Source organism: Bos mutus, chromosome 21 (assembly GCF_027580195.1).
Source record: "Bos mutus isolate GX-2022 chromosome 21, NWIPB_WYAK_1.1, whole genome shotgun sequence".
Classification (NCBI taxonomy): domain Eukaryota; kingdom Metazoa; phylum Chordata; class Mammalia; order Artiodactyla; family Bovidae; genus Bos; species Bos mutus.
In genome coordinates this window covers 3,597,284-3,610,654 of record NC_091637.1, presented here as the reverse complement: position 1 = coordinate 3,610,654, position 13,371 = coordinate 3,597,284, and the positions used below count along the sequence as shown (strand labels likewise).

The 13,371-nt window shown below is 40.7% G+C and overlaps 1 protein-coding gene across 2 annotated transcripts in view; it reads right to left on the bottom strand.

The window, feature by feature from the left end:
- The window catches only part of GABRA5 (gamma-aminobutyric acid type A receptor subunit alpha5), a 92,843-nt gene that overhangs the window by 27,748 nt on the left and 51,724 nt on the right, over nt 1–13,371 (bottom strand). For both annotated transcript variants that reach the window (XM_070357986.1, XM_070357985.1), the window contains one exon: nt 1,575–1,657. In XM_070357986.1, coding sequence (XP_070214087.1) covers nt 1,575–1,657 — 83 coding nt within the window. The remainder of the gene's footprint in view (nt 1–1,574; nt 1,658–13,371) is intronic.

Below are 13,371 nucleotides of genomic sequence, written 5' to 3'. Positions count from 1 at the left end.
GGAGTACAATAAAAGAACACCATAAGCAAAAATAGAGAAAAAAAAATATCCTTTTTCTCTTGAGATTTCAAAATTAAGTTTGATGGTTCAAATAAACACCACAATACTCTCTGACGTGATTCTAGGTGAATACAGGCAAAATGTTTAAGACAACTATATTTTCACTATTTTAGGATAAAGGAACATAGCTTTCATATGAACTGATAAAATAAGAACAACAGTAAACTGTAATAAGTCATGTATATATAAAGTAATATCTACAGCAATAACTTAAAAGATGTACAAGAAGATACAAACAAAACAGTATAAATTAAAAAAAAAAAAAAAACGGAATCATAATAAATGTTCTGCTAACCCACATGGAGTCAGGAAAAGGAAAATAAAGAAACAGAAAACAGAGAGCAGAAAGCCAAAAAATCAAATAAAGTGGCAGACAAGCCTTCCAAAAAGTGTAAATTATGAGAATACACCAAATAAAAGATAGAGACTGGCAAAGCGAATTTAAAAATATGACCCAAACATACACCAACTACAAGAAATTCATTTTAACATGATGATTAAGCAAATGGAAATAACTCACTCCTACACATATATCATTCAAATATAATCAAAAGAAAGTAGGAGTGGCCATATAGATTTCAGGTAAAGTAGACTTTAAAACAAAGAAAATTACCACAGAGAGGAATATTATGCAATCAAAAAGGGTTGATTCACCCAGAAGAGACTATAATCCTGAATGTGTGTGCACCAAAGAACAAGTGAGAAATACATGGAACAAAAAAGTACTGAACTGAAAGTAGGAATAGTTAATTGCACAATTAGTTGGAGCCTTCAACACCTCTTGCTCAACAACTGATGTAGACAGAAAATCAGCAAACAATATAGAATTCACAACAGCATAGTCAACAGGATCTAATTACTACTTGTAGAGCATTCCACCAAGTAACTGCAAAATATACATGATTTTCAAGTGTTCAAAGAACAAATACCAAGATGAATCCTCTGGGTCATGAAATAAACTCCCATAAATGTAAGAAAGGTGAAATCATATAGAAGGCGTCCTCTGATTATAATGGAATTAAACTAGAAATCAATAACAGAACGATAACAGGAAAATCCCAAACTGTTTAAAAATTAAATAACCACATCTAAATAATCAAATGTTCATATAGAACATCTGAGAAAAAGTGACTCAACATAGCAATGACTACCATGAAATAAGGAGTTCCGAGGTGGGTAATGGAAATTGGGTCATTAAGGGCTCCTGGAGGAGGTGACCTGGAATCTGAGAAGTGAAAACAAGAAAGAACCGCCTGGTGCACGTCTAGGGGTAAGGAGCTGTTTCCCCAGGAGCATATCCTAGAGGGCAAAAGCCCTCACTTGCTTTCTCTCAGTTACAGGCAGGGAAATCATTCTGAAAGGACAAGTGTGTGTGCCCCACTGCCTCTCCAGCTTTCCCAAGCACACTGAAGCGCATCTTGAGTTTATTTACATATAGTATCTAAATGCTTCTGAATAAATGTGGAAATAACCCCAAAGTATATCCATGGTTCTTACTTGTGAAAATAACTTACAGCTGCCAAATTTCAGAGGGCAGGCATGGGCATCCATTGGGAAGTCTTCAAGTTGCATTGGGCACTCTGCAGAGATGGTCAAGCTGAAAAACAAGAGATGGGGACCTTTCAATGACTCGTCAACTCTATTTATTGGACACCATGTTCCAGAAAGGCATATTAAGTACTCCACTCATTATTTTAATTAAAGTCTTTTATGAAATTGTCTAAACTGTTGCATCAAATTACATAGGATTACATTGTAGGTGAATATCATTTAGAAATAAGGTTTAAATCAAATCTACTCAGGAGTTACGTGGCTTGATGTGTCTGTACATACATTACCACTTGTAAAGCAATTTGAGATGCCTTTAAAAATAATTTATTCTTTTATTCTCGCATCACTTACCAAGAGTAATCTAAAAAACTTCCCTTGACCAGGCCTAAAATATATTTTTGCAGAAATAATTTATAAGCTCAAAAATATAAATGTGGAATAAATGCACAGTCCATATTTTGACCCCTGAATATTCATTGGAAGGACTGATGCTGGGAAAGATTGAGTGCATGAGGAGAAGGGGGTGGCAGAAGATGAGATGGTTGGATGGCATCATCGACTCAATGGACATGAGTTTGAGCAAACTTGAGGAAATAGTGACAGACAGAGAAGTCTAGCATGCTGCAGTCATGGGGTTGCAAAGAGTCGGACCCACTGAGTGACTGAACAACAGCAACAAGCTTTAACCAAAAGCTGGCTATAATTATCAGGTGTGGGGCTGCTACCATGAAACTTCAGAGTAAGTGAAATAGCAACTTTCCTACTGTTTTTAATCCAAGTCTGGTCTTCCAGATAATAATCCCATCCACTACCACCGTCACTAATGACTAAAACAGCACTGGGCATAAGAACTGCTGGTCTTTGCCAGGCACTGTGTTAAGAGCTTCACCTATATTAACACATCTATAGAATAGCATGATTTATTGCTATTATCATCCCAGTTTCAAGGTAAGAAAGTCAGACACAGATATTAAGGGATCCGGACATGAATTCACAGATCCTAACGACAAGTCCTCCCACAGGCTCTGTGACCTGAGGCTGGCTGTATTTGCAGAGTTGTCCCTGTGGTGCTTTTATTTTTTTTACAGAGCTACTAATTAGGTAGTAAATCTAAATTTCTTTAGGAGTTAATCTTCTGTTTCTCGATGTTTAATTCTATTATTTAAAATGAAAAATAATTACCTAAAATGAAACCAAATTGCACCATTTTCAATTTTAAAATGGATGTTACAATTCTATTTTGTTATATTAAGTCTGGATCTTGCCTATGTGCCTGGGATGAGAGTCAAAATATACAATCATTTTTGTCTTTACTGCTTCCTTCTTTCAAGATAGATTAACCTTTTGCTCTTTAATTGGGCACATAATTCACACTTGACAATTCCAGATGGAGTGGTCAATGCATGTATTCTCTGAATGGAGCTAAAACATGTGTCAGTGGAAGGAAGGTGTGTGTCCATCACAGAGAGGAAATTTTCTGGTGGTCTGGGGGGACCACTCTCCCCCAAATGGGGTCAGTTCTAAGGGATGTGAGTGCAGGTGGGTGAGAATATACCATAAAAGTTTCACATTCAGGCAGGGAGATGATATTTAAAATTATATGCCACCTATGTTCATAGAAGAATATGGAAAATGCAGAAGAATTATAAGTAAAAAAGTTACAAATACATATCATTTCACTTATAATTTCACCTCATGCATGTTGTCCAGATTTTTTCACAGGTACATATGTTCTCATTTCATTCTTCTTGGTTTATAAAATTCAGTCTTTTGGTTACCCAACATTAGAGTAGAGGTATTCCCCAAATCATTAAAATCTCTACAGAATCATGACTTTGAAAGGTGCAATATTTAACTGTAGCATGCAGATGTGTAAGTATGTGTAGGATATAGATATATCTGTATATGTGTGGACATCTTCAAGCATAAACTATATAAAATGGATTATTATTAGAGACCATGAAATAAGTAAGGTAAAGGAATATTTATTTAGTAGAACTAAGAAAACAGGACTTAAAAACCACAGCCTGTGAGGAGGACATTCAGCCAACATAAAAGAAAACAGTGTTACTCTATTCAGTTGTTAGTAAACTTAAGCCATTTGTTAAAAGAGATAGTGGGACAGAAAAACTTAAGTGAGTCAAATATGTTCTGGAGAATAAAATCACAATGACCCAGTAAATCTAGAATTTTCTTCAGAAACAAATTTATAGTAGGGAAATAGAAGGCATATACAAAGCTACAGTGCCATGTACAACGCAGTAACTGTGAAAATAAGCACATGAAGAAACGGTCGTATGGAAGCACAGAGAATGCTGATGACCAGGAAAGTCTGTCTCACACGCAGCCTCCGTTCCAACAGCTGATGGCCCTGTTGTAAGGAACATGCTGGGCTCAGCCCGTGGGAACGCGGCAGGGCAGTGAGTGGGGTGCTTCAGGTGCAACCGACTGGCATAGCCCTGCTGCAGGGCTCGCAGACCCCAACCAGCAGACACAGCGCTGCAGACGTCACGTTGCCCCCACCCAGCTCAACAACTACTGGCTGCACTCCCACCACAGAGTAACATAGAGAGGGTCCTTCTGTGGCAGAATCTCCTCTCGAGACACTAGCATGGCTGGAGCTCACACAACTGGGCTTCTGTCCCTTGGAAAACACCCCTCGGCCCACTGGGTCTGGAGGCTGCCCTGGAGCCACATGTGTTGGCCGGGTTCTTGACAATGTGGTGAGTCATGGTTAACTCCTCTGCCCCTTGCTTGGAGCTGGTTCTCTGCTTCAGTGTCCATGGCCATGGTGGGCACCTGCATTCCTGCTGTTTATCAGAGAAGACCCCCGCAGGGAGACTTGGCCTCCCACCTTTATCACTCTGCCCACTCCTGACTTTTTGTCCATTTCTTCACATACTCCTTTTTCTTGGCTAACAGCGTGTGTCTATAAGAGAGGTGAGGAGCCATCCCTTCTGTAACTGTGGTTTTGGCATCTCATGTCTTGCTTTATTCTGGCTGTTTGGCCCTGAGATCTAGGCCAAGACTGCTGCACTGACATTTTACAATGGCAAGGAATGTATACCAAGGAGTCTGCTTTTGGCATACAGCAGGAGAAAAGTGTGGGTAGAGACAGGTAGGAAGAATTTAAGTGGATCTAAAAATAAAACTCTTTTGAAGAAAAAACATAAAACATAGTAAAACATAAAAAGAAGTAAAAACATAAAAAAGATTCTACAATTACCATCTCGATAAGTGTTATCATTAGAGCCTCTGAGATTGTTTCCCCAATTTAATAGATTTCCTTAGAATTAGAATTCCAAACATCAAAAAAATATACTTCATTTATGGTAGCATCTCTCCTCTAAGGAATCAATGTAGATAAATTTCCCAATAGCAAATGTTTCAACCTTAGTAAGAGAACATTAAAAATTTTGATCTCTTTGAACATTTTTTAAAAAGGCTTTTATAGTATTCAAACAACATCTCTAGATAAGAGAGACCCTTCCATTCATGGGATCCTTAAAATGTAGTGTCCCTTAATGTATAATCAACCTCCTTCACACAAAATTGAGATCAAAGCACTCCATAGAATATGGACTGTCATAGCAAAGGAGCTAGCCAGGGCATCTCATAGAAACACTTTTCTTAAAAGGTTAATGAATGTCTTTATGGAAAAACTTCAGTGAATTATTGGTAGATCCAAGGATATGGTTTTCTTCCCCAAAGGTTATATTTCTGTTTTGCTTCCAATTTCTAAAGACATTCAAGCAGTAACTTATTGGAATGTAAGATCCATTTTTAATATCTTAATTTTAGGGCCGGGAAAAGGGCATTTTGTGACTTAAGCTGTTTGCTTCAACTTGGATGTAAACTCCCTAGAGAGCTCTTTGCTTGCACAGGGGCAGCCCACAGTGCAGCATGCTTTAAGATGTTAAAATAGCCAAATTCTAGAGTAGCTTTGCCATTAAAGAATTGTGAGACCTTTGTAAACTGCCTAACCTCTCTGATCCAGCTTATCCAAATGGAAAAGAAAATAGTAACAGCTGCTTTATCCTCTGGGAAAAAAAAAACAAAAGTTAATAGGTGTGAATAGAGATTTCTATTTCTACCCAATATGCTCTTCAGAGCCAAGCCTTCTTCATTTACATGAAAATACTGCGTGGATACAATAGGTGTTGTGGCAGACAGAATAATGGTCCTGCAAAGATGTCCATGTCCTAATCCCCCAAACCTCATGACTTGTAAATATGTTACCTTAAATAGCAGAAGGGCTTTGAGGATGTGATTAAGTGAAGGCCTCTGGGAGATGGGAGATTATCTTGGATTATCCAGATGGGCCCAGCAGAATCGTACAGGCAGGAGTGTCAGTCAGAAGCCATGCAGTGGGAGATTGGTTCAAGCCAGCAGAGGAGAAGGGTGCGTGCTCACCTCCTCCCGTGAAAGCACTGAAATCACCACTAACCACTAAACACTCGTCGACAAGGGGTGCTGGAACCCACCGAAAGAGATACCCCACGCCCAAAGACAAAGCCGCAACAAGAGAGTAGGAGGTGCGCAACCATAACAAAATCCAATTCCATAACCGTCGGGTGGGCGGCCCACAGACTGGAGGACAATTACACCACAGAGGTTCTCCCACTGTTGTGAAGGTACTGAGCCCCAGGTCCGACTCCCAGCCTGGGGATCTGGCAAAAGGATTAGAAATCCCCAGGGAATCTGACGTTAAAGGCCAGCAGGATCTGAGTGCAGATTTCCACAGGGCTGGGGAAACAGATTCCATTCTTGGAGGACAGACACAAAATCTTGTGCACCAGGACGCAGGGGATAGGAGCAGTGACCCCACAGGAGATGGAACCAAACCTGGCTGCTGGTGCTGGAGCATCCCTTGCAGAGGCATGGTTGGCAGAGCCCCCTTAGGGGACAAGGGTGCTGGCAGCAGCGGTTCCAGATGTACCTGTAGGCATGAGCCCTCATGGAGCTTGTCACCATTGTCCCTACAATAAAGCCTGCTGAGTCCAGGGCTGGGTTGCCTTAGATCAATTCAAACCCATCAGTAAACAACTAAATTAAAATTGTACTAAGCAAAGTCCTGCCCCCCAGATAGAACCAGTGCTATCCATGGTCAGTCTGTCCCATCAGGAGCTTCATTCACCAGAGGGCAGAAAGCAGAATCAAGGCCAAATTACTAGAACCTTCAGAATGAAAACCACAATCACAGAAAGTTAATCAAAATGACAAGGCAGAGGATTATGTCCCAGATGAAGGAACAAGAGAACACTTCAACTAAATGAACTAAATGAAGCGGAGGTAGGAAACCTTCCAGAAAAAGAATTCAGAATAAGAATAATGCAAATAATCCAGGATCTCAGAAAAAGAATGGAAGCAATAGAGGCAAAGATTGAAAAGATGCAAGAAATGTTTATGAAAGCCCTAGAAGAACTAAAGAATAAACAGAGATGAAAAATACAATATAATACCTGAAATGAAAAATGCACAAGAAAGAATCAATAGTAGAATAACTGAGGCAGGAGAATGGCTAGGTGACCGGGAAGACAGAATGGTGGAAATCACTGCCACAGAAGAGAATGAACAAAAAAGAATGACAAGAAATGAAGACAGCCTAACAGGTCTCTGGAACAATATTAAACAAACCAACATTTGCATTCTAGGGGGTCCCAGAAGGAGAAGAGAAAAAGGACCTGATAAAATATTTGCTCACATGCTAGTAAAGTAATGCTCAAAATTCTCCAAGCCAGACTTCAGCAACACGTGAACTGTGAACTTCCTGATGTTCAAGCTGGTTTTAGAAAAGGCAGAGGAACCAGAGATCAAATTGCCAACATCCGCTGGATCATGGAAAAAGCAAGAGAGTTCCAGAAAAACATCTATTTCTGCTTTATTGACTATGCCAAAGCTTTTGACTGTGTGGATCACAATAAACTGTGGAAAATTCTTCAAGAGATGGGAATACCAGAACACCTGACCTGACTCTTGAGAAATCTGTATGCAGGTCAGGAAGCAACAGTTAGAACTGGACATGGAACAACAGACTGGTTCCAAATAGGAAAATGAGTACGTCAAGGCTGTGTATTGTCACCCTGTTTATTTAACTTATATGCAGAGTACATCATGAGAAACGCTGGACTGGAAGAAGCACAAGCTGGAATCAAGATTGCCGGGAGAAATATCAATAACCTCAGATATGCAGATGACACCATGCTTATGGCAAAAAGTGAAAAAGAACTTAAAAGTCTCTTGATGAAAGTGAAAGTGGAGAGTGAAAAAGTTGGTTTAAAGCTCAACATTCAGAAAACAAAGATCATGGCATCCGGTTCCATCACTTCATGGGAAATAGATGGGGAAACAGTGGAAATAGTGTCAGACTTTATTTTTCTGGGCTCCAAAATCACTGCAGATGGTGACTGCAGCCATGAAATTAAAAGACGCTTACTCCTTGGAAGGAAAGTTATGACCAACCTAGATAGCATATTCAAAAGCAGAGACATTACTTTGCCAACAAAGGTCCGGCTAGTCAAGGCTATGGTTTTTCCTGTGGTCATGTATGGATGTGAGAGTTGGACTGTGAAGAAGGCTGAGCGCCAAAGAATTGATGCTTTTGAACTGTGGTGTTGGAGAAGACTCTTGAGAGTCCCTTGGACTGCAAGGAGATCCAACCAGTCCATTCTGAAGGAGATCAGCCTGGGATTTCTTTGGAAGGAATGATGCTAAAGCTGAAACTCCAGTACTTTGGCCACCTCATGCGAAGAGTTGACTCATTGGAAAAGACTCTGATGCTGGGAGGGATTGGGGGTAGGAGGAGAAGGTGATGACAGAGGATGAGATGGCTGGGTGGCATCACTGACTCGATGGACGTGAGACTAAGTGAACTCCAGGAGTTGGTGATGGACAGGGAGGCCTGGAGTGCTGCGATTCATGGGGTCGCAAAGAGTCGGACATGACAGAACGACTGAACTGAACTGAAAATATTTGATGAGATAATAGCTGAAACCTTGTTTAACACGGAAAAGGAAACAGCCAGCCAGGTCTAGGAAGTGCAGAATCCCAGGCAGGATAAACCCAGGGGGGACACGCTGAGACACATAGTAAGCAAACTGGCAAAAATTAAAGACAAAGATAAAAATAGAAAAAACAACTGCAGAGGAAGGAATATTCCCAAACTTATTCTATGAGGCCACCATCACCCATACCAAAAACAAAGATACCTAAAAAATTATAAGCCAATATCACTGATGAACATAGATGCAAAAATCATCAATAAAATAGTAGCAATCCAAATCTAGCAATACATTAAAAGAACATAAAGGGAACATACCTCAACACATAAAGGCCATACAAACCTACAGCTAACATCACATTCACTGGTGCAAAGCTGAAAGCATTTCCTCTAAGATTAGGAACAAGACAAGGAAATCCACTCTTGCCACTTTTATTCAACATAGTTTTGGAAGTCCTAGCTACGGGAATCAGAGAAGAAAAAGAAGTAAAGGGAATCCAAATTGGAAAAGAAGTTAAACTGTCATTGTTTGCAGATGACAGGCTTCCCAGGTGGCGCCAGTGGTAAAGAACCCACCTGACAATGCAGAAAACATGAGACATGGGTTCAATCCCTGCGTTGGGAGGAGGAAATGGCAACCCACTCCAGTATTCTTGCCTAGAGAATCCTATGTACTGAGGACCCCGGCAGGCTACAGTCCATGGGGTCTCAAAGAGTCAGACATGACAGGAGCAACATAGCACACATGATACTATACACAGAAAATCCTAAAGATGCTCTGAGAAAATGACCAGAACTCATCAATGAATATGGTGAACTGCAAGTTACAAAATTAACACAGAGAAATCTGCTGCATTTCTATACACTAACAAGAAAAGACCAGAAGGAGAAATTCAAGAAACAGTTACATTTACCATCACATAGGAAAGAATAAAACAGTAGGAATAAACCTACCTAAGGAGACTAAAGACCTGTACTCTGAAAACTACAAGAAATTGAAGAAGACTCAAACAGATGGAAAGATACACTGTGTACTTGGAATGGAAGAATCAATATTGTCAAAATGACTATACTAGCCTAAGCAATCTACATATTCAATGCAATCCTTATCAAACTACCAATGGCAATTTTTTAACAGAATTAGGGGAAAAAACTGTATGGAGAGACAATAGACCCTGAGTATCCAAAGCAATCTTGAAAAAGAAAAACAGAAGTGGCAGAATCAGAATGGCTCTCTGACTTCAGATTATACCACAAAGATATAGTTATCCAAACAGTATACTACTGGAACAGAAATAGAAATATAGATCAAGGGAATAGGGTAGAAAGCCCAGAAATAAAGCCATGCATCTAAGGTCAATTAAGCTCTGAAAAGGAGGCAAGACTACACAATGTTGGAATGACTGTCTCTTCATCAAATGGTGCTGTGAAAACTGGACAGCTGTATGTAAAAAACAAAATCATATCCTTCTCTAACACCACACACAAAAGTAAGCTCAAAATGTTTAAAGACCGAAAAGACCTAAATGTGAAACCAGACGCTCTAAAACTCCTAGAGGAAAACATAGGAAGAATACTCTGACATAAATCACAGCAATATCTTTTCAAATGTCTCCCATAATAACAGAAATTAAAACAAACATAAATGGGACCTCAAAAACCTCAAAAGCTTTTGCACAACAAAGAAAACAACAACCAAAACAAAAAGACAACCACAGACTGGGTAAAAAGATCTGCAGATAATTTGACTGACGAGGGATTAGTCTCCAAAATCTACAAACAGCTCACGAAGCAAGCCAATCAAAAAATGGTCAGAAGATCTAAAAAGATCTTTCTCCAAAGAAGACATACAGATGGCCAAGAGGCACATGAAAAAGTGTTCAACATCACTAATAATTAGAGAAATGCAAATCAAAACTGCAATGAGATAGCAACTCACACCAGTCAAAAGGGCTATCATCAAAAAATCCACGGCCAATAAATGCTGGAGAAGGGAACCCTCCTACACTGTCAGTGGGAATGGAGCTGGTACAGACACTATGGAGAACAATACGGAAGTTCTTTAAAAAACTAAAAATAGAGCTATCATATGACCCTGAAATCTCACTCTTGGGCATATATCCAGAGGAGAAAAACTGGTCTGAAAGGATACATGCACCACAATATTTATTGCAGCACTGTTTACAATAGCCAAGACATGAAAGGAACCTAAATGTCCATCAACAGAGGAATGGATAAAGAAGATGTGGTACATATATACAGTGTAATATTACTTAATATTACTCAGCCATCAAAAAAGAATGAAATAATGCCATTTCCAGCAACATGGATGGATGCAGAGACTGCATACGCGGTGAAATAAGACAAAGCAGAAACATCATATGACATTGCTTTTATGTGGAACCTAAAAAGGCATGATAGAAATTAACTTATTTATAAAACAGACTCACAGATTTAGAGAACGAACTTATGGTTGCCAGGGGGAAACGGTTGGGGGGAAGGGAAAGTTGGGGAGTTTGGATGTGCAGGTACACTCTGCTGCACTTAAAATGGATAATCAACAAGGATCTCCTTACCGTACAGCAGAGTACTTACTGTACTCTGTTCAATGTTATGTGGCATCCTGGATGGGAGCAGAATTTGGGGGAGAACGGACACATTTATATGGATGGCTGAATCCCTTTGGTGTCCATTTGAAACTGTAACAACATTGTTAATCCGTTACACTCCAATACAAAATAAAAAGTTTTTTTTTTTTTTTTAAAGAAGGTAGCAGAAGGGAAAGTCAGAGTGATTCAAAACATAAGACAACGTCATCATTGCTGGTTCAAAGATAAAGGGAAACATGATGAGGAATGTAAGTGACCTGAAGGAGCTGAGAGAGGAATCCAGCTGACAGCAAGAATACATCCTCAACACTGCGACCACAAGAAACTGAATTCTGCCAACAACCTTACACTGCTGATCCTGTTCGTGATGCCCACTGTCTTGCTGTTTACACTGTTTGCTGAAGGCAGGTAGACAAGGCGCCATCTAAGAGGCTGGAAGGAAACTCGAGGAGCCACAGGAACGGCGTGTTGCAGCAGTAATGCCGCTGTTTTCTAGGTGAAGCTCACATGTGCCAATAGCACAGAGTAGCTCGTGAGCAAGCGAGTACCTCGTGACGTGCATGCGTGGTGCTATAAATGATCTCAGCTGTTACCTAGTCATCATTTACAAAACGTGGGGTGAGAGAGCAGAACACGCCATCCTGGCCAATTTGCTCTCTCCCCACAAACCCAAGTGAGCTGGAAACAGATTCTCCCCCACAGTCTCTGGCTAACAGGCCAGATCATCAAACATCTTGATTTCAGCTCTGGGAGACCCAAAACAGAGGAACTAGATTTCTGACCTACAGAACCACGAGATAGTAAATTTGTGCTGTTTTAGGCCACTAAGCATGTGGTCAGGAGAAGGCAATGGCACCCCACTCCAGTACTCTTGCCTGGAAAATCCCATGGATGGAGGAGCCTGGTAGGCTGCAGTCCATGGGGTCGCTAGGAGTCGGACACGACTGAGCGACTTCCCTTTCACTTTTCACTTTTATGCTTTGGAGAAGGAAATGGCAACCCACTCCAGTGTTCTTGCCTGGAGAATCCCAGGGACAGGGGAGCCTGGTGGGCTGCCATCTATGGGGTCGCATAGAGTCGGACAGAACTGACTTAGCAGCAGCAGCAGCAGCAAGCATGTGGTCATTTGTTATTATATTACAGCGAAAGAAAAGTATTGTACCAGATAACCAATCCAGACTTTCCTTCTACTCCAAGACCCATCAGAATCCAGGCCTACTTGACTAAGCCCAGCTAGTTTCCCTCTGCTCACAAACACTGGCTTTTGATATCTGCCAGGTCAGGCTCAGCTCTGTACACAGAGGTTTTATTTTTTGAAGTAGAAAAAAAAACAAAAACAAAAACCAGTAGATGATGACAGCATAGTATGAACTCAGAGAGCATGTGGTGTGTGCAGATCTGTGCTGTCCAGATCCCCCTCAAGGAAGGCCTTCTTCTGCCCTGCTGCAGGGGTACAGTCAGCGGACAGCCCCTGCTGTCAGCTCTTGGAGGATCCACTTGAGCTGCAGGGAGCCAACTTCCTCAAGGCCATATTCTTCCCAAGGAAGTTTGTGTCTGTGACTAAGCAGAGGAGTGGACAGAGAGAGGCTCGGCCATTTGGGCTCAACGTGGGCCACTCTGAATGTTCATGAGGCTGGCTGACTCCCTATCAGGCTCATGTTGCAGTTTGACTTCTTGTGCCCAAACCTGCTTCTTGCTTTCTTCATAGGTTAATTCCTAATAAACAACTTGAAACTTGCTCCCCTCCAAAATAAGTGATGTGATGACAAAAGCAGAATTTAATGGGACTGCCGTCATGAACCCTAGGGATGCAGGTGGTTTCTTGAAGCTGGAAGAGGCAAGGAAAGGCTTCTCCCCTAGAGAATCCAGAAAGAATACAGTCCTGCTGCCTGCAACTTGATTTCAGCCTAAGACCTTTTTTAGCCTCTTTTTGGACTTTTGATCCAAAGAACTTTAAGATAAATTGTGTTTTAGCTAATAAATTTGTGATAATTTGTTACAACATCAATAGGAAAATAATACAAAATCTGCTACCTAGAAGTAGGATGCTACTGTAACATACCTAAAAAATGTGGAAACGATTTGGAACTGGACAATAGGAAGAGGCTGTAAGAATTCTGAGATTCATCACAGAAAACACCTGGACTACAC